We start from the raw sequence: 25,708 nt of genomic DNA on the forward strand, positions 1-25,708 counted from the left end.
TGCTGGCTGCCTCGAATTACCTCCCTGTCCTCCATGTGCCTTAGCATAGCTTCTAGGAGGATCTGTTCCATGATCTTGCCAGGCACAGAGGTGAGACTGACAGGTCGGTAGTTCCTAGGATCCTCCTTTCAGCCTTTTTTAAAAATGGGTGCAACGTTCTCTGTTTTCCAGACACCAGGGACTTCACCTGACTGCTGTGACTTTTCAAAGTTACAGCAGTAGAACTGTTTTGGTGGAAATCATGTATACCTTCTTCATTCCAGCGCTGCTGCCCAGAACCTAGTAAGAGGATTCCCTCCTGGAGTGGCCGTCCCATCTGGATGGATAAGATGGTGCTTTGCAGAGTGAAGGTTCCGCACACCTTTGCTGTTCACTCTTACACTCGTCCCACCATATGCCAGTATTGCAAACGGCTGCTCAAGGGCCTTTTTCGCCAAGGAATGCAGTGTAAAGGTAAATGTTTAATTTTCTGCTGTAGCGATAAATTTCAGTAAAGATCTTGTGTTTAAAACTGATTTCAACTTAATGTTTTGACTGCCAGAAGGCTGTATACTGCGAAATGTGGCAGTATAATTTTTGAAAAATTGCTTATTTTTGAGAGGATTATAGCAGCCCTCATTTTGATTTTGGTAGGCTGTGCATTGTATGTTTTTTCTGAAAAATAAGATTTAATCACATGTAGATTGAGAACACCTTAATTCTAGAAGGATAATTCTAAATTAATAAAAATTAGCAATACTTCCCTTTGTTCATTGTCTGTGTTCTAGGCTCATCACTGAACAATTTGTAAGTTTTCATTATATTATTCTAGTACAGAATATTGGTTATTATCTTTTGGAAAAATTTTATACAGGTAGGTGCCCTTCCTGAACTTGCTTAGGCTTCATCAGCCACATGGTTTTTATTTAGTATACATTAAGATGCATGACTTCAGTTCTCAAGACTCTTCCATGCAGTTCCCAGGGCGTAACTGTGACATTGTGATCTTCTTCTGGCTCTTTATTGCTGGATATTGCGGACCTGTCAGCTTTGTTGCAGGAAAGAAAACTGTAGCGATGAATCATAAACAGTAATATGGAAAAGACTTTCCATTGCTTCCGTGTGAGTTTGTCAGATGTGAATACTAAAGGTCAGCATTTTGAAAGAGGTCGCTTAATACGTTTTCGATTTCCTTTAGTAGACGAGAGCAAAAATTGTAAGCTTATAGCTGTGTTAACTTTCTTTTGACCAAAAATACTGCTGTTTCATGCAAGTAAAGAAGCAGTTTTATCTTTCATTTCTGTTTTTATTGACTTACAGTCTTTTTTAGTCTGTTTGAAGTCTGCATCCTGAACCGTTTTTGTTTATTTTTTTTCCAGTCAGTGTGTCTCTTGGATACATGTAATACGTAAATAATGATGCCTGAAAAAGGTGCTTTGCAGTTTTAACATAGATACTATTGACCATATTCAGTTGTTGCAACTGTATATCCAGCTGAACAAATGGGGCTGCCACATCAATTTCAGGGAGGTGGATGGCACTGCATAAAAATAGCATTTATGTATGGAAAACAAGCCTAGAGTAATGTTAGGTATACGCACAGGACAGAAATGAGTCTATTAGTAGGCCTCCATTTATGCAGTATGATCCTATACATATTTCTAATATATCGGGAATTGATATCAAACAATCCAAGTATTTTCATACTGCGTTCTCCTACAGATTGTTAAGGTTTCCCTCCAACTCCCTTGTGCACATTCCCAAAGCCTGGGGTCTTTCAGCAGTCCCATGTTCCTGAGTACCTGTAAGAGCGCTAGGTTTCTTGAATTCATCCAGGCTTCTCCTTGGACTCTGAGGATGATCTTTGGGATGCTGAGGCTATATTTGTGGTAACAAATTAAATGTGCCCAGGGACATTTCTGGACACTGAAGTTAACTAGGGTAAAATGACCTGTGCTCATGAACAAGTTTTCTTAGCATCCCAGCCTGGGTGGCTGTATGCAGACTGCCTGTTGGGAACAATTTCATGGGGTGCTCTGATTTATGAACTAAACCTGGGGACTGTTTGGAATTGTGCTGTGGGCCAAAAGCATGGTAGGGGATGTTTCTAACTGTTTACTGGACTAGAGAGTTGCATTGCAGTACCCAAGAATGTTTCTGGACAGTTTAATTAATTAGGATTGACTCACTCTTAGTCTTTCTAGTTCCCTGGTAGGATTTGAAATGTCTCTGTTTCTTCCAGCCCCCTTCAAACTAGTGAAGTAACCAAATGTGTTAATATGGACTGAAAACACTGCTATAGAAAGGACAGTTCAGTGGTCTCCTAGGATGCTTCCTCGTAGGCACTCAGAAGCTGAACAGGATTGTATTTTGCTCCAGAGTTTGCCTTCTCTGCTACTAAAAATGGGGAGATAATGATTTTTCTCTTGTCTGGGCTTAAAAGGAAAGCACAATGAGCTTTCTTTGATAGCAGGAAGGGGCTAAATTAGCAGTTTGAAACCAGCTGTGGGGGCACTAGGGAGTTTTGAAATTCGTTATGTTGATACAGAGTTGAAAATTACAGCGATGCTGCTAATAAAAGAAATTCCTGTTAGTACCACTAATGTCTCACGCTGGACTTTGTTCAGTAGGCTGCATCTGATACCTCGGGTGCAGAAACAGCACACATCCAGCTTAGATTCTATCCCCACGTCAGGCCAGATCTGGGCATAAGTCTGATACCTTGGGTGCAGAAACAGCACACATCCAACTTAGATTCCATCCCCACGTCAGGCCAGATCTGGGCATAATGCTATTCTGTCTGCCCAGTGTCAGCAGGCAGAAGTGGAGCTCCAGCGTTCAGCCAAACCTGTAATCTGAATGAGAGGGGAACTGGACTTTGGGATTTACTCCAGAGCATGTTTGCTCTGGGATATGGGTCTGTTATCCCAGAGACTCTGATGGCTGCAAGTCTTAGGTGGCAGGTGGGGAAAAATGATAGAGATGAGACATTTAAATCATATAGCAATGGAAAAAAGGATGTGGAACAAATGAGAGGATGGAAAAATTACATCATAATGGAAAAAATAGCTACAGAGAAAGCTAAAGAAGTAGAAAACTGTTTTGTACTCGAAGGGGAAGTGCTGACATAATAAATAGCGGTGGGGCAAATCAACATGTGACATCAGGACAAGACCGTTAATTTCCTTCTGGAGGTGACCTCATTGGTGCTGTCTTCAGTTGCATGCAAATGTATGAATCTGAACTGAGGCTTGTGATGGAAGTAGTGAATGATAGAATGTTAGTGTCTGAGTAGAAGTAAGGTTCTGGTAGCATGGGCTTATTTATCTTTTATTTTAGATTGCAGATTCAACTGTCACAAACGCTGTGCGTCTAAAGTACCTAGAGACTGTCTTGGAGAGGTGACTTTTAATGGAGGTAAGATGAGAAACATGCTTTCAAATACTGACAGGTCTTTGGAAGCGTAGCAAGATACATTAGCTTTTGGTTCCCTCATCTTTGAATGTTTTATGTCTTAATTTTACCTTCCCCTTTTTTTCACCTGACATCACTGACAATTAAAAAGATTCACTGTAAAACTTACACTCTAGTGACTTTAATTTTACTTAATCAGTCTTGGCAAGTACAGTATGCTTTGCTTGAGATTCCTCAAGGGAAATAAAAAGTCAAGAACCCTTCTCAATGTACAAAAATTAAACATCCGTTGTGATCAGTCTGCTCGTTGTTCACCATGAAATATATGTTTTTAAACGTTAATATCTGAAGGCAAGTACCATTTTGTGTGACTTTCTCGTATCCGTCATTTTTAGTGGCCAGAGTTAGCCCAGCACTTTATGAGGTAGAAGAGAAAGGAAAAAACAAAACCAAAACAGAAAACCGTGCTCTAATTTTTTGAAAGCTCAATTAAGTAGGACTATTTTCTGAATAGACCTTAACAGAGTTGATAGGGGAAGGTGGGGAACAGTATGTGGAAGAAAGTTTAGAGTCTTATTCTTACAAGTTTTAGACCAATGTTAAGCTGATAAAATACGGGTTGGATGAACAGAACAGACAGTGAGGTGGATTGAAAGCTGGTTGAATGGATGGGCCTAGAGGCTGGTGATCAGTGACATGAAGTCTAGTTGGAGGCTGGTAACCAGTGGTGTGCTGCAAGGGCCAATACTGGGTCCAGTTCTGTTCAACATCTGCATTGATGATGGGACAGAGTGTACCGTCAGTGAGTTTGCTGGTGACTGGGAGGACTGGCCGATATCCTGGAGTATTGTGCTGCCATCCAGAGGGACTTCAACAGGCTGGAGAAACGGTCTCACGGGGGTTGTTGGACCAGATGACATCCAGAGGTCCCCTCCAACTTCAACCCTTCTGTGATTGTGTTGTCCAAAGTCTTGATCCTTGACACACATAATTTTGAGGGGAATAAAATTGATGGCATGCAGCAGATCACATCAACCCGTACAACCTGATTCAGAGGCCTGGACAAGCAGCCCTGGTAGCCAGTGTGTCTGTTGCCATTGCACAGTATATCCTATCCGTTTGTGCCTGCCTTCTCCAGCTCCAAGACTCTTGCCCAAGTCTTGAGATTGATGGCCATGAACAATAGTGTGCAATGTGTTGCTGCAGCCTGCTTTCACTACCCTTGTGATGCTAAGGTGCTAGGGCCCATAGGTTGGGAACTACAATTTCATAGAATTCTTCTGTGGACATAAGTAGTCATTTATTTTTTTTTTGTTCTTTCTCCCACCCTTAAATTGAGCTCTTCTCAGACCAAGAGGGGGAAAAAAAAAAAAAAGGGCTACAGATGAAGGTATTTGTATGTCTTAATTCTTAGTTTTCCACAGTGCAAGTTGTACAGCTTTTGGAAACTTTAAACTTCTGCCAGCAGAGTCAGATGTGAATAACATCTGTTCTGCTTTTCTCTTTTCCTGCAATACCACAGCCCCCCCCTTCTCTCTTACTTTTGCTATTATGCAGAAATAAGGGCAAGGGCAGTGAGAACAGAGTTGGGTTTCTGTTGATGGAGAATTTCATTTGCATAGGAGTAATTCTCTGGGTCATCTCTAGCCATCGAAAGGTTGCTTTGTACTGATTACCTGTGGAACAGAATTACTTAATGAGATTTAGGTTTAGACCTTAAGCTTTTCACTCTGTTTCTTTCAATATGATTCTTGTTTTAGTTGAGTCTCTCTTGCCTTGGCATTTTGCAAAACCAAATTGATAATGTTCGTTAGCATACTCTGCATCATTTAGCAAAAACTTGAGGATTTTGTGTATTCTGATTGTACTTCTGTGTTTACTTGCATAAATGTGCACTGAAGAAGAAATTTTGTGGGGTTTTGGGTTTTCTTTGTTTTTTTTTTTTTTTTTTTTAATTGTGTATTTGAAATTATATCTGCATCCTGTGTTGTTTCCAGAACCTGCTAGCCCAGGCCAGGACTTGGACATGCCAATGGAAGTTGATAGCAGTGAAATGAACAGTGATGGTAGTCGAGGTCTAGATGATGCTGAAGAGCCCTCTCCTCCAGAGGACAAAATCTTCTTTATGGATCCCTCTGACCTTGATGCGGACAAAGATGAGGAAGCTGTCAAAACCATCAGGTAAGTCATAAGGTGGATTTCTTTGCTTTGGATGTACTTTCCTCAATATAGTGAGTAAAACTTCTCTGATTAGCCCAGTTTTACTGCTTAAAGTGTTGTTTTTTAATTTGTGGTTTGTTTTTTTTAACTTGAAAATGCTTTGTAAAGTTATCCTGTCTCAAGAAAATCTGAAACATAAATAAATTAATACAGTCTCTTCTAATTGGAAAAAGTGCTGTGCTATGACTGTTATCAAAGAAATAAAACCACATTATCAAAACATGGTAAAATTTATGGCTTAACATGGCTAAGAGATGACTAAGGTCTCTGTGACTTTAGCCTAATTTAGCTACTGTTATACACATGTTTATTTAAAAGGAATTACTGAAGATGTTTTAATATTCACATCGTAGTCTATATGCAGTTTAGGCAGAAGTTTGCTTTATTTATCTTGAATGTGATTTTTCTGAAGTCTTCTGTCTGGTAACTGTTGCATAGTTCCTTTAACCAAGTTTGGCCTTTTTACTTTCTGTATTATTCTGAATAGTGTCATCCTGATTTTCTGAAGTCATTCTTAATCACATAAGAGCAGTTGTATTAGGTCAAACTAAAGGTAATTTTAGCTCAGGGCTTAATAGCAAATATGTGAAGAAAAGCATATAGTGATACCTTCCCAACCTTCAGTGATTTATAGCTGAAGGACTTCCTGAGTTGGACGTAGCGTCTTTTTTTGTGTTCCACCCCTAGGCAGAATTTTTCCATTTATTTCTAATTGGATTCGAAGCAATTAAAGTTTTTGGCATGTGCAGCATCCTGTAGCAGCCAATTCTACAGTGCAACTGTGTGCTGTGTTAAAACATCTTTACATTTTTGGTTTTGAGTCTACCTTGTGATATCGTAAGTTTACAAACGTTTGTTAGTGCCACACGTAGGAGCTCTGGTGTTAAGCAGACAACGTAGTGATTGACTCCTCCTTCAGTGCTATTGAAACCTGTAGATTCAATTAATGACTGTCAGAATATTAGAGATTGTCAAATCCTTCTCTGCAGGACAGCATTGATAAAATTTTCAAGTGCAGCTGGGATTTGAATTAACACACCTCTGTTTATATTTTCAGAAATTGAAAGTATGCTTAGCTAGGGACCTTCATTAGTGTAGTAACAATATGAAGAAGTAGCATAGTCAGCTTACACAGACAAGAGAAAATAATAGCGATGCTAATGTTAATTATATCTTTATGCTGGATTAAGCAGCAGTGTCAGGTCATTGTTTTGAGAGAGGATGATTTCTGTAGGTGTCCTCGTTCCAGTGTGTTTCTGCTGTGTTCCACAGAGTAATTTAAGTACTGCAATACTTGCACTAGGAGAGCTAGTGGGAGCTCAGATACCTTACCAATTTCATCTATCAATGGAATTTGTATGGGAAGAAAAGGTGCCTGTTCCTGAAAATTGTGGGCTAAATGTGTAGTACCAGTATAATTGCAGTACTGTTGTATTTTAGCTTGTTAAATATTAACTGTTCTATCTTTTTGTAGTCCTTCAACAAGCAATAATATTCCTCTCATGAGAGTTGTACAGTCGATCAAGCACACAAAGAGGAAGAGCAGTACAATGGTGAAGGAGGGATGGATGGTCCACTATACTAGTAGAGACAATCTGGTCAGTGACTTTAGTTTCTTCCTACATTAAGTTAAATTATTTCTCTAAACCAGTGTATTTTATTTCTTTTATTTAGATACTCTGATTTACAGTATCATTTGAAAGAACTTAGCCATGATGTTCATTATAAAGAAATTTGATGCGAAGGAGAAACTGTAGTTTATTCAAAATTCTTCATGTGGTGATTCAACAGTACTTTTCCTTCTCCTTCCTTTTAAGAAGGAGAAGCATCTCTAAATTCTCAAATGAGTTGTATGTTTAAGATTTCAGCTTTCCTGAGATAATAATTTGGAATAATTTGCTTATGTCTTCTTTCTGATTAGCAATTGAACTAGATATCAGTGTGTTTATTCTACTACATGAAAAAGTGGAAATCATTATAAAACAATGAGTGCTGCAATGGTTGACACTGTTATTCTAATGATCTAGGTGTCTGTAAATATGTGTAGATATGGGTCCCCTTCTTTCCTCTAGCAATTCACTTTATCTAAAAGTAAGCATTATTGAACACCATCTCCTACAAACTCAGTGTTCCTCTTGATGTTAGTGGAATAAAGAGTTGTGACTTGACTGTATGTCCTCCAAAAAGACTACGTTGTTTGTTTCCAGTGCTACCAATAACGATCTCTTAATTGAACCTTCTTAGGCAAGCTCCTTGGTTTTGTGTATTGAGGAGGAAGGTAAGGACGAATAACTGCGTTCCTTAGAGTTGTCTGATGGGAGGGAGCAAATCCTCTTGTCTTTTGGTAGGTGAATCAAAAGGATAAAGTCAAGAAGTTCCCAGATCTTGTGAAGCACAGTGTGTCATATTGAGACTGTTCGTGAAAGGCAGCATAAATACTTTTGCATTCTTTGTCTCTACATAGGAATTTAGAGAAGCAAAATTGTTTAAGTTCTGCTGAAATCAAGCTGAGGTGTGATACTAGTCAGCTCAGATTACTGTAGTAGTTTTACTTCTTGCGATTTGTCAACTAAACAGCCCACTGCAAGTGGTCTGTCAGAAACTGCCTTACAAAACATGTATTTTATACAGTTTCCTAATACCTAGATGTGTTTGTCACAAACCAAAATAAGCATCTAGCATACTTCAGATGAGATTCCAGCCAAGACTACTTAACAGACACAGCTATCTCCAGTTGGCTATGGAAAAACTAAGGCCAGGTAGCAGATGAAGATGGGTAGTTCTAGCAGAACTGTTCAGGGCAGACTTGGTATTTGACTCTGATTTAATCTTTCAGTACAGCCAGTACATTTTTCTATGGACTTTTTTGAACCTCCTTATAGTACAGTGATCAGATTGTGCACCTTAGGTTAGTTTGATTTTTCTTCATCTGTCAGTCTGGCTGCTACTTAGATGACATCTACTGAAAAAGGCCATTCACATGAAGTGGAGTATTCTGCCCCAAAGCAAGATACCTTCAGCCAGGCAAGATCTCCTAGAGCTTCCTGTTAGGCATTACAGCATCAACTCTTTCCCTTGAGCGCTCTGTTCTCAGCAATGTCAGACTATTTACTGTTCCTGAAACAACTTGGGCTTTCTGTCAATTCCAGAGAGGTTCATTTTAACAGCAGTATCTGTATGCTTCTTGCTGATCCTGGGTAACAAGGTGTTTCACCCTTTGTAATGAGAAGTTTCTATATCATCGTCTGTATTCTTTTCCTCATGTTGAGCCCATCACTTTCTCAGAATAGGGTATGGGCAGACTTTGAATCGCTGAGTGAGTTACCAACCTGTTCCTTGATTCCCTCCCTCCAAAGTCTTCCCTGAATTATGAGTTAATAGGAGAATATATGTCCAAAGGACAGGTTCATCCTTATGCTTTCACCCAGTTTCCATTCAGTGCCGGCTGGGAATTCCATTTAGTTAAATCCATTCATGACCTAGCTTTCTTGGTCTTACTCCTACAGGTAGCCTAAGCTTCTCCATGATTGAAGTGATTTAAGCTCTGCTGTGTTGCGTTTCAAACTTTGTCACCCTAGGCCAGAGTTAAGGGTCTTGGATTTTTGTTAAAGAAAAATGAAAATGGGTTTCTAACTACATGAGCATGGTGCAAGCAAAGTAAGTTAGATTCATACAGCCGTATTAACCTTCTAAAAGCTTCTTTGTTTTGAGGAATGCTCTTCTGCTTAAAATTACAAGACAGTTATGTGCAACAGCTTATTCATATTACTTTTTGATGGAGAAGATACTTCTCATTGATGGAGATTTCCAGAAAATGGCTGTTTGGTCTGTCTTGATATCTGCCCCAGCCAAGATATTTGTCCATTTGATTCTCATAATTTTGTCTGTCTTGCCACTATGTGCTTTTGACCTGCTAGAATTCTGTGTTGACAAAAGAATTAAGGACTTGTTAGGCTTGCTCCGTCCTTGAATCCTTGCAGTGTTGGTGTGAGGGCACAGAGGGAGAAAGCATGACTTTCACAATTGTTACTAAATTAAAATAATTCAGGTTTTGTGAGCACATGCACCTGGAGTGCAACCTGTGTAAATAAGTTTTTCTCCTGTACGAGATAGCTGCTGTTGTCACTGCTGTTACAGTGAGGTAGGTGATATTTTTTTTTGGTTTGTGGAAATAATTTTTGAGCCTCTTCTTGAGTTAAAAAAAATTTTTACTCTCAAAGTATAGTTTTTCATGTATCTAGTCTAAGATGCAACTGTAGATTAACATTACTTGATTATCTTAATAATTAAAAGCATTTCTCATTTAAATAATCGGGTAACAAAAGCTATACCAGTGATTTATTCTTTATGTTATTGTATTGTGCATTTTGCAGAGAAAAAGACATTACTGGAGACTGGACAGCAAATGCCTCACGCTATTTCAAAATGAATCTGGAACAAAGTATTACAAGGTAATTAATGACGAGTAGTAATTGTGTTGCACTTGATTTACTCAGTGCTTTGTAGATCTGAAATTTACTTGTGAGAAGTATAAGTATTATCTCCATTTCCCCATCTTTTTAAATCAAAGCTGCGACCAGGGTAACTGTTAGCCAAAGCTTGTAAGTGAGAAGGACCAAGACTAACTCCAAGAAATTGCTTGCAGCTCCTGTTCTAATCCCCTCGAGTATGTCTCTCCTTACATTCTACATGTACTGTTCTCCTGAATTACCTAGCATATTAAGCTGTCCTCACAATTACCAGAGAATTTGTTTGGCTGCCAGTCTAATGAAGGCTAAGATTTTTGCATTCTGTAAATAGTGACTGAAAGTTTGCATGCTTATATATTTTATTTTGAGGTTCCCAAAATTAAATTGTTCCAACTGTACAACTGAAAGTTGCAAGCCAGATTTAGAAGAAAATTTACTGTGCAGCCTGGCATTATATAAATGAAGCTTAGCAGTAAGTTTAGTATATTGTTAATACAGTAATGTGTTCAATAGTGGAATATTCAGAAAATGTGTTTGAATGTATAAACAGGATTTTTCCCTTTCTTGTCTTACACCTTTAGGTGGGGGTCCAAATCTTGCAGCTTCTTCCTTTATAACATCTCTAAGATCAAGCCTTTTCTCTGTACACCCAGCTAAGCTTGCCCAGATCCTTTTCATCCCTATCTTGACCAATGCAGTCTCTTCTCAGACCTCTCTGATACTTGTATTGCCCTGTGCATTCAAAACACAGCTGGTAAAATATGTTCCTTGCTTGTTGCTCCGTTATGTCACTGCTTTTAGTCCTTTGACTTGCCCCTTTGCATCCCTTTTTTTAACTGCTTAAATGTCAGGTTGTCTTTGCTGTTAGAATAATTCACAGTTTTTGCCTTTATGTTGAGTTGCTCTGCATCGTAGCTACTGTTTCTTACCCCCTAATGCCAGCCTGGGGTTCACCTGCTTGTTCACTACTCTTGCAAGTGATGTGCACCTGTACACCTTCCCATGTATGTGGAATGTCCTCCTCCAGCGAGTGTGAACTTGCAACCATTTCTTCCTTCAGATCTGTTCTTTAGTACTGCTTCTACCATGATCTCAAACTGACAAGGTAGAGGAGTCAGCAGAAGTTGTTAATGCCTGTATGAAAGAGAATCTTTACCCAAAACGATTCAGATACATGAAGCAGTGCTTATCGCCTGGCTTATGTGACCACTACCTCTTCCTAATGTTGTCTTGTTTCATTTTTTTCCGCTGTCATGTTCTTCTCTAGCTAAGCTGTATAAACTACAGGGGGGAAATGGGCATCGCTGCGCATCAGTTGTATGCGGTGGGGGCGGGTCTCATGCTGAATGTACGCACGGTTTGTCTGAGCAGAACGTAGTAGTTGTAGAGAGAGAACTGTGGTGGGGCTGGAAGTCTCTCTAGGCTTGTATAGAGGAATACAGCAAACTGTGGGTGGGCAGTGGTTGTGCACAGTTTGATGTTAGTCACAAAGCTTGGTATTTTGGTTTTGATATTTTGATATCTTTGCTTTGATTTCTTTGCAAACACTTTGAGTATATAAAAATATTATATCCCTTTTCATTTTTTAATCTTTAATATTTTTCTTCAGGAGATTCCACTTTCAGAAATTCTCCAGGTGACTCAGCCTCGAGATTTTTCAAACGTGGTGCAGGGCAGCAACCCATACTGTTTTGAGATCATCACTGACACGATGGTGTACTTTGTTGGCGAAAACAATGGCAGCAGTCATCACAGTCCTGTTCTTGCTGCCACCGGAGTTGGACTTGACGTAGCGCAGGGCTGGGAGAAAGCCATTCGTCAGGCTTTGATGCCAGTCACTCCTCAAGCTAGCGTTTGCACTGCAGCAGGACAAGGAAAAGATCACAGTAAGCAGGCAGACAAGGCACTATTATTCATATTCTGAAGCTGTTAATGGTAGAGAATCCTTTCAGAACAGTGCTTATTTAGAGTGAAGTATTGTCTGTCTGTTCTCTGCTGAATTGGGTCTGTAATTTTCCACAAGTCTCTAAAAAGTGACACTCAGGTTTGTGGAGGGTGGGCAAATCCTTTAATCTGTTGTAGTGGGAAGTAGTAGTTAAGGATCAGATTTACAATATGAATGCATATTGCAGAGCTTCATTGTAGGAGCATTGAGAACTTGCGCAAAGTTGCTGCATGTAAAAAGGGACCATAATTTTGCTGTTTCTAATATACTTTAATAAATATGTTCAGATTATATACACAGGCTCTGAAAGAACTAAATTTGGATGCTTTTTGATGTTATCTCCTATATATATATTTTTTTAAACGTGAGAAGTCAGTAGCTAAGGAGAAGAGAAGGAGTTAGTGATGCAATGTAAATACGGCCAGTGATAGAGAAAACTTTGGCTGGGCAAAAAGTACCCTATTCTTCTTTTTGTGCACCTGCTCTCCCTTTCTTTCTCTGGCATATGATCATAATCATTATCAAGGCTCCACTAAACTATATACTGTGTTCCTTCTCTTCAGATATCTTGTTCCTTGCAATGACATTAACTCACATTCTGTACTGAGATTTATGCTTTCATTCTTTAGTTTCATCTTCCAGTTACTCCTTAATCTTCCTGTAGTGAAATTTTCTTTTGCAGGAGATTCTGAGATTAGTTTCTCTGTCTCTGATATCTGACTATTCTGCATCAGCAACAGTTAAGAACGTGTAAATGCCAGTCTGAGGTAAAGGCACTTTCTGAAAATGCAACTATGGTCTGAAATGGTAAACTATGAGATGCCAGTACTGGTATCTGTGTTTAATTACAGTGAAGAAACATACCTGTAAGATGGTACCTCATAACTGGCCTTGTACATACGTAAAGTACCACTTTTGATACAAAATTCTTAGTTCCAAATATATATATATATGTATATACACACACCCCAAAGCTCTCTTTGTTTTCTAGAACCTAAGGCCTACTATTGGTGAGAGACTTGCAAAGACAGTTGCTTTTTCCAAAATCAGTATTTTTTCAGATGTAAATAGTAACATTTTTATATCAACACTTGACAGTAGTAGGGAACAGAATGACAGGGGTAGATACAGACGGGAAGTATATGAGCATGTTTAGGATTGTAGGTGTGTAAGAAACTACCACGAGTTGTGCAGTGGCATTCGCATATTCTTAAACAACTCAGGTTGGTTTTAAACTCTAAAAAACCCACAAAATGTCCGTTCTTCCCTCTTCTTCCTACACATTGTGAGCCATGAAATGTATCCCAAGAGCCTGTAAGAAAATTATACTTTTAGTTAAAAAAACAAAACCCCAAAAGCCTCAAATATGTTCTTTTAAATGAAAAGATGAAAAGAGGAGGGAGACATTGCTAGTGCTTGAAATACTTGCAGCAACAGGGAATTTGTGGTGTCAAAATGTTCACAAGACACTAGTCATTTTATACTGTGTGGTGGCCAGAAAGTAGCTAGAAATGAGGATGCTCTTCTAGACTAACCCACGGGAAGGAGTCCTTTCTGACCTTGAGCCTGCTGGTTGGGGTGGGATGTTTCTGAGCTGAAATAAGAAAGAGAAACTTAGGAAGCTGTTCCCTGGTATAGATTACATATTGAATCCTGGCATGACTGACTTCTTCAGAAGTGACTATTTTTCAGTCCTTAGTCTCGTGCATTTCAGATACTAGAAAAATGGTTTTATTTGGAAGCAGTAACTCAATCTCTACCTACCAGGTATTTTGTATTCTGTAGCCATCCGTGGAGAAGGGTTCAATGAGTTCTTTTTAAACAGTTTCAAAAACTGCATCTTCCCGTTCTAGGTCCTTTGTTTCAACCTTGCTGCAGTTTGTGTTGGCCTTAGTGACTTTTTTGTCTGCCACCTTGCTGCTTTTTCCTTGTGTTCTGTACTGTTATTCCAATACAGATTTGACTGTAGTCAGTAATCAGTAGACATATGCAAGGCTGTAATTCCAGTTCTTAGTTCAGATGCAGTATTCAAATGTCTTTGAGAACTAGTATTTGTTGCTATCTTAAGTCGGTAAATTCCTTCTTTAAGATAAAGCACAGGTGGCAAAAATCAGATATGGACATTTTCTTTGTTCTCTGGAATTGTATTTTTAAAGCTCAAGGCTCTTAAGGTGATAAAGTCTCTTTTTGAAGTGCTAGTAAATCTGTAGTGTATCTACTGTCCACCTCATAGATGAATTCGTTCTGCCTTTGGAAGTTAACATAGCAAATGATAGGTGTCCGTTTGTCTGAAGCGCTTCACTTCTGTCTTGGAAGTCCAAGGAAGAGGGTGTTTTCTGCCTTCCTGGATGTATCTCTTCTTGCCCGTGCATCGTAACGTTACTCCCGTAGTGAAAACTTGGTGTGAACATCTGCTACCAGCTGAAAAACCCTGTATCTTTATCTGGTGCTTTTACTTGCATATTACACTTTCTAGATGTGCTCTTATATTCCAAGGTTTGTTATGCTTCTGTAGTTCATCCATGAAACAAAGATTGTTTGTATTATGGGTTTTATTGCTTTTTAAATTCTCAGGTCTTCTATTACTTACTTTGCTTGATGTATTTCCTTTTCTTATGCATTAATTCTGTATATCTTGATTCCACAGAAAATTAGTTAACCACATTCATTTGACTGTAAGGGATCTACCTGGTCCTCTTGCATGTATTTTTCTATATTACTACCAGAAATTCGTAGTAGTTTGATGAACCCTGATACAATTGCCACATCACTATTGCTTTTGGTTCTCCAGCTCTCTGTTGTATGCACACTTATACTGTTCTATTGTTTTTCTAATCAGCGATATGATAAAACCAGACAAATAATCTCAGCAAAACTCCCAGGGTTGTTTATCTAATCAGTCTGTGAAATTGGAGGTCTAGGGTGTGATGTTTCTGGAGAACATCAATAAAGATAGTTCACCATGACTGGGTTAGAAGTCAGTTAAAGCTTTTTTATTCTGTTTTGGGGTTTGTTTTTTTTTTTCCCCTTTTTACTAGAAAAAGCCTGCCCTTGCTGTTTACTTACTCAGTTGTATCTTCTTTATTGCAGAAGAGTTATCTCTAAGCATCTCTGTTTCAAACTGCCAGGTCCAGGAGAACGTGGTGAGTCATGTGCACTGTATAATAATGGTGTTTGTTTACCTGGGTATTACAAAATAATTGGTGGTAACATTGTCTGGATGAGAAAGCAACACCAAGGTGTTGTAGCTAAAGAAGTCTGTGGAATGATGTCCAGGAAGTAATCCACTTGCCTGGCACCGCGCGTGGTTTGTTTGACCATGAATGTGTGTCCCTGCTGTGACAGTGCAGCGAAGTGGATCCTCTTCAGGACAAGTCTGTTGTGTTCTTCCCCTCCCTTCAGGGAAATGATGGCACCCGTGACAGAGTTTGATTAAGGTCCCATGTAGATACAGCTTAGGTGCTTACGAACCAATATGCTGGTGAATATTTTGATTACTCCTGATATTTGTGATTGATTTTTTTTTTTTTCCCCACACATTAGGATATCAGCTCTGTGTACCAAATATTTGCTGATGAAGTGCTGGGTTCTGGTCAGTTTGGTATTGTATATGGAGGTAAATTCCATTCCATTATGCATTTATTAAGGTAGAATGTCTGTCTGCTTGATATAATTAGCCTTTTCATATTTACTTAGCTGGATCTAGAATGTCTAGGTGAAGTTTATCTTGTTAAAAGTTTTGTTTGGATTACTTTACTGTGTCTCTCTGCAGTTTTATGTAAAATATTTCTTATAATTTATTTTTTGCATTTAGAGTTTTGCATTGGCATCAAAATTGGTTTAGAATATGCATTGCATTTTGACCACAATTGAAATCAAAGCAATCTCTAGTCTGAATTTAGCCTTGGTTAATGATTTGGGGGTTTTTAATTGCAAATTCTAACACTGTATTATACAGTATTAGAAGTCATGTATTTAGGGAGGCTGTCAGTTATACCTGTTTTTGATGATATCTGACAGATGTGGCCGAAAGCAATTAGAAAAATACATAGTTTATGGTTTGACAGTATTTATGCAAACACGTTATTGACATATTTTATGCAGTTTCATTACAAATTTCTGTCAGCATGGTAAAATAGGAGGAATTCTTTGTCAAGAGGTCTCAGTTTTAGGTTTCAAATGTAGTTTTATCACTTCTAGGCTTTAAAAACTTCTGTTGCAACATATAACTTGTTTATAGTATGTAATCACAAAAAGAAGAAATACTAGAAATGCATCATATGAACTCTGTTTCTTTCTATTCTTTTTTTTTTTTATCCCGTGTGTTATATCTCAAGTATTGAGAAAACCACAGACCATAAATCTGGAAAGAAAGAAAAAGTGATAACTAATGATTTAAAAGTGGTAACCTTTCTGCTTCTGTCATGTCTTTCTAGTCAGGAAATATTGTGGCTATGATTTTTCTGTGTGCCAATTGTGTAGTTAAATACTTTTCTCTCTTACTTCTGAACTGCTTGGTGGAAATGCTGTTTCACGGTCTGGTTTTACATCACTCGAGAGAGAGGTCTATTTTTTCCCTCCTCTGTGTTTCTTAAAACATAGGGTGAATCAAAGTGTGCTCCCTCACCTACGAACAGAACATGCACAAATGCAGACAGTATTTTAACATTTTGATTTTATTTCTATATATACTCTCCTAAATTGCCTTTTAGATAAATCTCACCTTGGTATTTTGCATGATTCAAAGCTTATAAATGCTTATAAACATAATAAATACTTATAAAAGGTTTCACTTAATGATACCTTAAAATATATAGGAGATGCATACTCAGTTTCTTAAGATAAAATCACAAGTTGAAAGAGGAAGAAGAGAGAATATAAAAGAGTATTCTTTTGCTGGCTCTGCACACTCCTTAATTGTTGCTGGTGTTTGGGGAGACTAGATCTGGTAACTTCAAATATTGGCTTCTCCCCCCCTTGTGTAGGCTTACTGAAATAATGGTAACTAAGCCTTTTATGTAAACAAATAAAGATAAAATTAAATTGCTTCTGTTGTTGCAGGGTTTGGTTTTTTGGATTTTTTTTTTTTTTTGGTTGTCCTCTATTCTCAACAGACATTTACAAATTGTAAATCAAGAAGTTACGGGATATTGATATCCACCTGCTGTTTCTTTCAGTGAGAACAGTTTCCCTCCGCTTTTCCTATTTTGGTTAGTTTTGAAGGGCCTGAAAAATGGAGACGGAAAAAAAAAATTCTTGATAGTTTCTTACTGATGTAAAACTTGCACTGAAACCTGGTTGGTTGTGTTTTACTTAGGAAAAGGAATTTTCAAGCTGCTTTTCTGTTAATCTTTCTTCATGTTCAATTCTTAGCTCTAGTCTAGCTTCTGTAGTTACGTGTGGTGTTAGTCTGGTGATTTTGCTTTTTTTGTTCTCTTGCAACCTAGCATTTGTCTTCTGCATTTTGCAACTAGTTTGTAATTGATGGTATTTCTGCTATATTTCAACATAATTTGGTGTCTAGTGGAGCCAGAGTAATTCTCCCTGAATCTAAGCTTTTTACTTAAATTGTAGCTGGGTGCTGTGATTTCTAGTATTTTTGCCTAAAAGTTGCTGATTGTTCCAGACAAAATGACAAAACTCCCCAGATCTCTCTTTCGAGACTTCTGCCTTGATGCTGTTGCCTGTGACAGCGTATGCTTTCCTTAGAACTAATGTAATCTTTTTAAAATGTATTTTTTGCTCTCCAATGGTTAGTTCTATTTGGTAACCTTGTAAACCCTTTCGGACCTTGAGGGATGTCTCCATTAACTGCCTTACATCGTCCGGTGGAGACAAGCCTGGTTTTGACCCTTTATTCATGCTGATGTTTAAGGCAGGTGCGTTAGCTGCTGAGGACGGCAGCCTTTGGAGCAGCCCTACCTAAGCCCTGCCTAAGCCCTGCCTAAACCCTGGCCACCAGTGCTGCCTGCAGAGCAGCAGGGGAGGCCTGGCTGGGGGTTTAGCAAGGCGTAGCTGTGCAGGGGGCAAGCCCTCCGTGTCCCTTGCGCTGTAGCTCTGTGTGTCGTCCCTTTTCCTAAAACGGCTTCCAAACCCTTCACGGAGCAGATAATGACTTTTTTTTCCTTGGGTGCAGACTTATTGTTCCAAATTAGTTTAGTATTGAATGTCTTAGATTATTAAGGTCTTGCAGTGTGTGATCCCATTAACCTGTCTGATGTGAACGTGATAGAAGTCAGTTGAGGAGTTGTGGAGAAGCTGGGTAAGCATGTACAGCCCTTGAAACATCCGATCTGCGTATTGCAGAGTGCTTCTCATGTAGCTGGTGCAGGCTGCAGCAAGGAATAGTACTTGGTGCTATCAGCATGGTGTTTTACCACAATCTCTTAGAACTTTTTGATCGCAGCAGACTGCCCCTGGGTGTTAACGTGTTGTTCTTCATGGCATGTAGTTACTGTCACGTTCCTGTAGAATATTAGGTATATAATTTCCTGTGCATGTGGAGCCTGTGAAAGTATGAAACCACTGGAGAAGACTTGTAGATCTGTCTTCATATTGATCTTCAATGGTTTTGTTGTTTTTTTACAGAAGAGAGGCAGTGTTCTGTGGGAGTAGGTATTACTTGCTCATGTGCAAGTCCTTTGCACAGGCAAAAACTTCACCTAATACATCTGATGTCAATGTGCGTACCTGACAGCAGAGTAGTAACTAGCTGAAATTTATCTGCAGCACTCCTGTTGAGGCTGATCACTTCTTGTTACTCATATACCAGTTGCAATTATAAATATAAATAAAGTAATATTGTACACTTGTACAGAATATACTTGTTTCCCCAAAAAGGAATTTCTGCTGTAATGTTTTATAGCTATGAATTGCTTCTGCCTCTTGATGGCTGACATTGACTTTCTGTTTAGGAAAACATAGGAAGACTGGAAGAGATGTGGCTATCAAAGTCATTGACAAGATGAGGTTTCCAACTAAACAGGAGAGTCAGCTTCGTAATGAAGTAGCCATTCTCCAGGTACAAAAGTGGTTTTGGATCACATTGGAGTTTTGTCTCAAATAAGCCATTAATGAGATTTTGTAATATGTGTAAGTGCTCTGAATTGATTTCTGAATCTGCATATGCGATTTCTGAGTCTCTTTGTAAGAGAGAATCTTAGAAGAGCAGGAATTCCTGAGTATTTGGTAGAGTTGATAACTTGGGGGTGGTATCTAGTCCCTATAGGGGATCCACTGAAGACGTGTACTTTGGCTCCATATTGTCTCCCTCAGGTAGCAGGAAACTGTATTATTTTTTTTTTTTTGCTGTCTTTCACTACTGGCTTCTCAGTCTATGAATGTTATCCTTGCATGTTCTGTACTCAGGCTACTGAGTGTATCAACTGTAAAATGAATCATTACGGGTAATTGGTGTTAAAACAAATTAGTCTTAGTAGTGGTAATTGGCACGTTTCATGGGTTGATGTTTGTTTCAAGCTAGTTTCTTGCCTCAGACATTTTGTTTTTTCATCTCTGACTCTCCACTTAACTACTTCTTAATTTGTGGTACAACACTTCTGTGTAATTCAGGATGTTTCATACTGTTTTATTTTAGTGATGTACCTATACTACTTTCTTTTAGAACTTGCACCACCCTGGGATTGTGAACCTGGAATGTATGTTTGAAACCCCAGAACGGGTCTTTGTCGTGATGGAAAAGCTGCATGGGGATATGCTAGAGATGATTCTTTCCAGTGAGAAAAGTCGACTTCCAGAACGAATAACTAAGTTCATGGTCACTCAGGTTGGCATTCAGTCTTTCTGCTTTGAGAGGAAAGGCTAGATTTGTCTTTTGTAATTTTGTGAGAATGGAGTTTGGAGAAGTGGTTTTCTGTATTCTTATTTAAAAGAGACAGCACAGAGGGCTGCACATCTAATGAAAGTTGAATAAACATGGAAGGAATTTTTAATGTTAATTATGTTAATTTTTTTGCCCTTCTTTCCCAAGACATAACATTATGGACATCCAAAGATGCATGTGAAAACAGTAAGCACTCAAAAAGACAGAGAGGGAGGAGGGGAAGGAAAAAAAAAAAAGAGGAAAATAAGCCCCCTCAGTTGCAAGTCTTGATAGGCTGGAAAAAATAGTACTTGCACAGTATATACGGGTTAGTTCTTGGAGACTCTGTTGATACAAATTACTGCACTGGTTAGTGTGTGTGGCTTTTGACACTTCTTATCTGCTTGAATAGTTCTGAAAATGTTCTTTCCTTTTTGTAGATACTTGTTGCTTTGAGGAATTTACACTTCAAGAATATTGTGCACTGTGATTTAAAACCAGAAAATGTACTACTAGCATCAGCAGAGCCATTCCCTCAAGTGAGTGAAGATGAAAAAAATACTACTTTCATCACTTTTCATTGTTCTTTTTTTAAAGACATATAGGCATTGCAGCTTAGAAAGTGACCTCTTGTGGAATTGTTCAGCTGGCTTAGTCTAGAATTACTTGAGCTGCATATATTATAGTTGTCTCTTTTTTTTCTTTTTTTTTTTTTTCTTCTTCTTCCAGCTCTTAGCCTAGCTTTATGCTCAGTGGTCTCTTTCAGTTTCTTTCCGCTCAACTAAATAAACTAAATAGCTGATCTCTGTAACAGAAATGCTGGTCAGCGATAGTAGTATTTAGGTACTGTCAGCAATTACCCCAGTCAACTATTACCTTAGATACCTTGGATATATTATAGTTGTCTCTTTTTTTCTTTTTTTTTTCTTCTTCTTCTTCCAGCTCTTAGCCTAGCTTTATGCTCAGTGGTCTCTTTCAGTTTCTTTCCCCTCAACTAAAATACACTAAATAGCTGATCTCTCTAACAGAAATGCTGGTCAGCGATAGTAGTATTTAGGTACTGTCAGCAATTACCCCAGTCAACTATTACCTTAGATACCTTGGACAGTATGGATTTTGTGGAGGATAGACGGAAAGTAAAAGCTGCTAGGCACCGTCAGGGAATTGCTTCCAGTGCTGTGACGTTAATGCAAAGCGGAGTGCACTTCTGGAGAGTCACTTGTATACCTTCAGTGCCTTGCTTGCTCCTATAGCCTGAGGAGGGCTGATTAACTTGGGGTTAGCGTTGGACTTGACCTGGATCCTTTTATCTGTACAAGTGCCTGCTGTGTTTAGGTTAAGGAACCATCCCAGAGCCATGAAGATTTGAGGATCAGTGCAGCACCAGCTGTTGATAGTTTTTACCTGGATGATGATCGGACTGTTCTGTCCAGAGCTGGCTGGATCTGAGTTCTGGCTAAAACTTATCGTTTGATTGCCGTGTAGCTGAAGCCTCCAGCTTCAGAAATATGATTAAGAGGAATGTGATCTGGCTGGGACTCCTGTGCTTTTAAAATTTTGTTTCTGTGCCTTGCAAGGATGTGGATTTGCCTCTGAAAATGAGCCGAGTTTGGAATCAAGTTTTTTGTCCTTGTTTGCACACTTGTGGCCATGTACTACACACCCTGCCTCAGACCTGAGTCTGCAAGGCTGGTTCAGGTCTCGGTCTGAAGCATGGTTGATCCGCAGTCTGCAAAACCAGCAACCTGAAACCTTAACTGACTGGCTTATGTAATCTTTTGTCTCTGTTTTAGTGCATACAACGTTTAAATGAAGGCAGAAAGGGTATCAAGTACCACTCTGGTCTTGGGCAGGAGCGTGCTTTGGAGATGAAGCAGAGATTTCTCAGTTTACAACATTTCTTTTGCAGGTGAAGCTGTGTGACTTTGGCTTTGCACGTATCATTGGTGAAAAGTCTTTCAGGCGCTCTGTGGTGGGGACACCTGCTTATCTTGCCCCTGAAGTGCTCAGGAGTAAAGGTTACAACCGCTCGCTAGACATGTGGTCGGTCGGAGTAATTGTCTATGTGAGCCTTAGTGGTACATTCCCGTTTAATGAAGATGAGGATATAAATGATCAGATTCAAAATGCAGCATTTATGTACCCACCAAATCCTTGGAAGGAGATCTCTAGTGAAGGTAAAGAAATCAACTTTCTCTATGAGAATGTCTTTATATGTAGATAATGCATTCAAATGCTTAAACCTCAAGATACATTCAGGTAGGAGTGTGAGAATTATTGATAGTTTGAGTTTAGTAGACTACGCCAAAATGGATAAATATGAGCTGGCATATATTTGTGAAAGATAAATTGTCAAATACAGTGTGTTAGATAATTTTCAGGGCAGGAGGAGCCAAGAGATTTAGCAAGAAAAACTAATTGCATGCATGAGGAGTGGGATGAATAACCTGAAACTTCCCCAAATTCCTAAAGAAAAGTTAAATAATGTGTGAGTATTTGCTGACCACTGATCTCAAAACATCCTTTATCTAAACTGTAATTACAGAAATGGTTCTAAGTTGCATCTGGAATTTTAGTTTCATACATTAGCAAGTGAAAAAAAACCTGGGTCTAAATGTCAGGTCTGAACAATCTAGAAGTTTACAAGGTTGGTCTGTAGGGCCCTCCAGTGCCAGCTTTGTTATTAGTAATGTCCATCTGATTTACATGCAGGTGGATGTGGAAGGACATATACAAAAGTATATGATAGTGGAAGTACCTACATCATTTTGGAGCACAGGATTATGCTCAAGTTATTCAGGCACTTCTGAAAATCGCTAAAATCAGTAGGGGAAAAAATTAACGAGTAATATAGTAAAGCTTTTAGTGTTTCCATCAAAGGTGGGGGGAAGATTACCCCATACCTGTTTTGTAGCCTCCTTTAACGTAAGCAAAGCTAAATATAAAATTCAAGAGCTTGACGAAGTTTAAAAGGGTTCAGTAGGATATACGCACACACATAAAACACTCACTTTTACTGCAGGATGTGAATGATGATAGAGGTGGTTAGTATTTAAACAATATATTTTTTGTTCTGTTCTTCTTTGTCAGCCATTGATTTAATAAACAATTTGCTTCAAGTGAAGATGAGAAAACGTTTCAGTGTTGACAAATCCCTCAGTCACCCGTGGTTACAGGTAAATCCATCTGCCTTTTTCACTATGTTTATAATGGGTGAATAATGATTTTTTTGGGGATGAAATTCTTCAGAGGCTTATTACAACCGCTACTATCAAAGTCTGTTAGCAAGCATTCTTGGAGGAGTGAATATTTCTGGTTTTAGCTGTACATTTTATGTGCTCCAGGATCCTGCTCATCTGTTAATGGCTTTTTTCCTCAAGGAAAATTTTGTCTTACTGTCTCGCCTGCCCCTTACTTTCTGTCTGACTCCAACATAAGAGTTTTACTCTCCTGAATGCGGGCGGTGATGAGTGCATGGAGCCCCACTGAAATCATCTAGAGAAAACCTGGTTTGTTCTGTGCCGAAGCGGTTGCACAAGCTGGTGTGTGCTGTAACTTGTAGTTGTTTTAAAATAGAATTGCTTGGAATGGAATTTATCTGCTTTGACACGGGTTCCTTTCACAATGGTTTCGCAATACTGTTTGCACATATCCACGCGCACAAATAACCTAAAAGACGTTAAGGGGAAAATCCAATTGATTTTGAGTACAAACAATATTGGAAAGAGTACGATTTCATGTATGTGTATGTATACCATTAATTTTATAATAAACCTAACATAGCTGTCTTGTTACAAAAAGTTTTCATGATTTACAGTATTACAACCTTAGATACTAGCTTATTTAATTTTTGAACCATTCTTTGTGGACACTGAGTTGGGGTATTTTTGGGGAGAGGGCTGTTTGTTGGTTTTGTTTTGTTGTTTTTTTTTTTTAACAGATCTTGTTGGTTACATCTTGTGGCTATTTTTACTAAAAGTAGAGACAAACTGCAGAATTTATCTGTGAGAATGTAGTGCTGCCACTTCTTAAACTGCTTCCTTAAATCCCTTTTACTCCTTAGGATTATCAGACTTGGCTTGACCTCAGAGAATTTGAAACGCGCATTGGAGAGCGATACATCACCCACGAGAGTGATGATGCACGCTGGAAAGAACATGCTTATGAACACAACCTTGAGTACCCCCAGCATTTTATTATGGCTCCTAATCCAGATGACATGGAAGAAGACCCTTGATTTATTCACTGTGCTAAACTGCAGCAAAGCAGGATACTCCAGACGGAAACTGAAGATAACTTTTGGAAGGAGTGTTGCTCTTTGAGTGCTGCACACATAGTTCAGTGTGCAAAGCCCCAGAGGACCCTGCATTGACATGGGAATAGACTTTTGTCTGACAAGCTGTTCTCCAGCTCTGACTTAAACTATGAGTAGTTACTGGACAGTGGGATAAGCCCTGTTGGGTAACATTGCACCAAGCTGTGTGGCTACAAAGCCATTACTGAGGTGTAATGTGTACAGATTGAATGGTTCATGTGTTTTTCAAGGTTTGGTGGGTTTGGGTGTGGTTTTTTTTTTTTTTCATAGCCTACACAATAAGAATTTTGTAATGGTTTTCTAATCCCTATTTACTAGGCCATAGAGGACTGTTTTCTGTTACTTAGATACATCTCCCGTTTCCTAAACTCTGCATGGTGAAAAGAGACTGTAAAAAGAAATCAGTGCAGAACACCTTGGCTAATAGCAAAACACGGTGGTTTAGGTCGAATACAGCTCCGTAGATGAAGGAATAATTTGCTGATGTTAGGACAGTTAAATGCGTGTGTCTTTGCCCTAATTGAACTTTTTGCAGATACTCAAAACCCAAGAAAAGCCCATAACTTCTTACATGCCTCTCGAAATGCTGGCTGACAATCTAAAGAGATGACAATCAAAGCTACGCTATTTTTGTTTGTTACAACAGAGCAATAAGCCACAACAGTGTGGTGCTGTGCAAGGCTGGCACATGTCCTTGATACACACCAAAGGCGTTTTGCCTTAAAACTACACAAGTAATGCACAGAGAGCACACAAGACTTGATGTAGCATATCCTTTCACTCTGGAAAAACAGCTTCTAGCAGAAGGATGTGGAAGAATAGGGAAAAATATATGCAGCTTTCTTCTGTTGCGAGTGATTAGATTTTTAAATTTTTCTAGTACTTTTCTACATTTTTTTAAGGTTCCCTGGACTGACATCAGGAGTAGTTTGTAGCCTGCTAGCTCGTGTCTTAACTCTGCTCAAAACTTAGGAGTAACAGTGGGTATCAAATCACCTGTTGCTTCTGCCAGGGCAGCTGGACTGTAGGAGAGAGGGCTTTGCCTCCTGACCTTAACCTGCAGCCCGTCCCCTCCTCTTTACTCTGCTCAGCGTTGTTGTTTGGGTGGAACGAAGAGTCCAAAACCAACCCCTAATGCAGTTTTTCATGCAGATGCCCCACTTGATGGATTCCCAACCACTTGCTGGACTTGGGGCATGATAGGGAGGAAGCAGCAGCCTGCTTTAGAAATGATTCCCTCCGAGGACAGCATAACGGTTAAAAGTTCATGGTAGTTCAAAGAAGTTTGAGGGCATGAATGCTAAATGCAAATGGAAGAGGTTTGTTTTTTTTTTGTCCCATTTTTAAAAAATGGAAAAGGTGAAATCTCTCTGTTTGTGTGGGCTAACAGCACTGTGCCGCTGGAAGGTGCTGAACGGCTGTACCTATCCCTGATGGGCTGAGCCGCTTAACTGGGGCTTGCTTGGAAAGAGTTTTTAAAAGACTGATACAGGCTTGAACTGCAATGTCAGGCAGAGGCTTTGGGGTATTTCCTCTTTCTCCTA

General features: G+C 39.0%; 1 protein-coding gene across 1 annotated transcript; it reads left to right on the forward strand.

The window, feature by feature from the left end:
• Window positions 1-210: 210 nt before the first annotated feature.
• On the forward strand, window positions 211-24,207 carry PRKD3 (protein kinase D3; the record flags this gene model as incomplete). The annotated part of the gene is made up of 14 exons (XM_009709351.1): window positions 211-453; window positions 3,319-3,396; window positions 5,391-5,574; window positions 7,088-7,211; window positions 9,987-10,064; window positions 11,692-11,968; window positions 15,118-15,170; window positions 15,571-15,643; window positions 18,942-19,048; window positions 19,652-19,813; window positions 20,290-20,388; window positions 21,759-22,026; window positions 22,940-23,025; window positions 23,913-24,207. Coding segments are annotated over 14 exons (2,006 nt in total), but the record flags the coding sequence as incomplete, so codon positions are not given.
• Window positions 24,208-25,708: the final 1,501 nt, after the last annotated feature.

Source organism: Cariama cristata, unplaced genomic scaffold (assembly GCF_000690535.1).
Source record: "Cariama cristata isolate BGI_N322 unplaced genomic scaffold, ASM69053v1 scaffold7671, whole genome shotgun sequence".
Taxonomy (NCBI): Eukaryota; Metazoa; Chordata; class Aves; order Cariamiformes; family Cariamidae; genus Cariama; species Cariama cristata.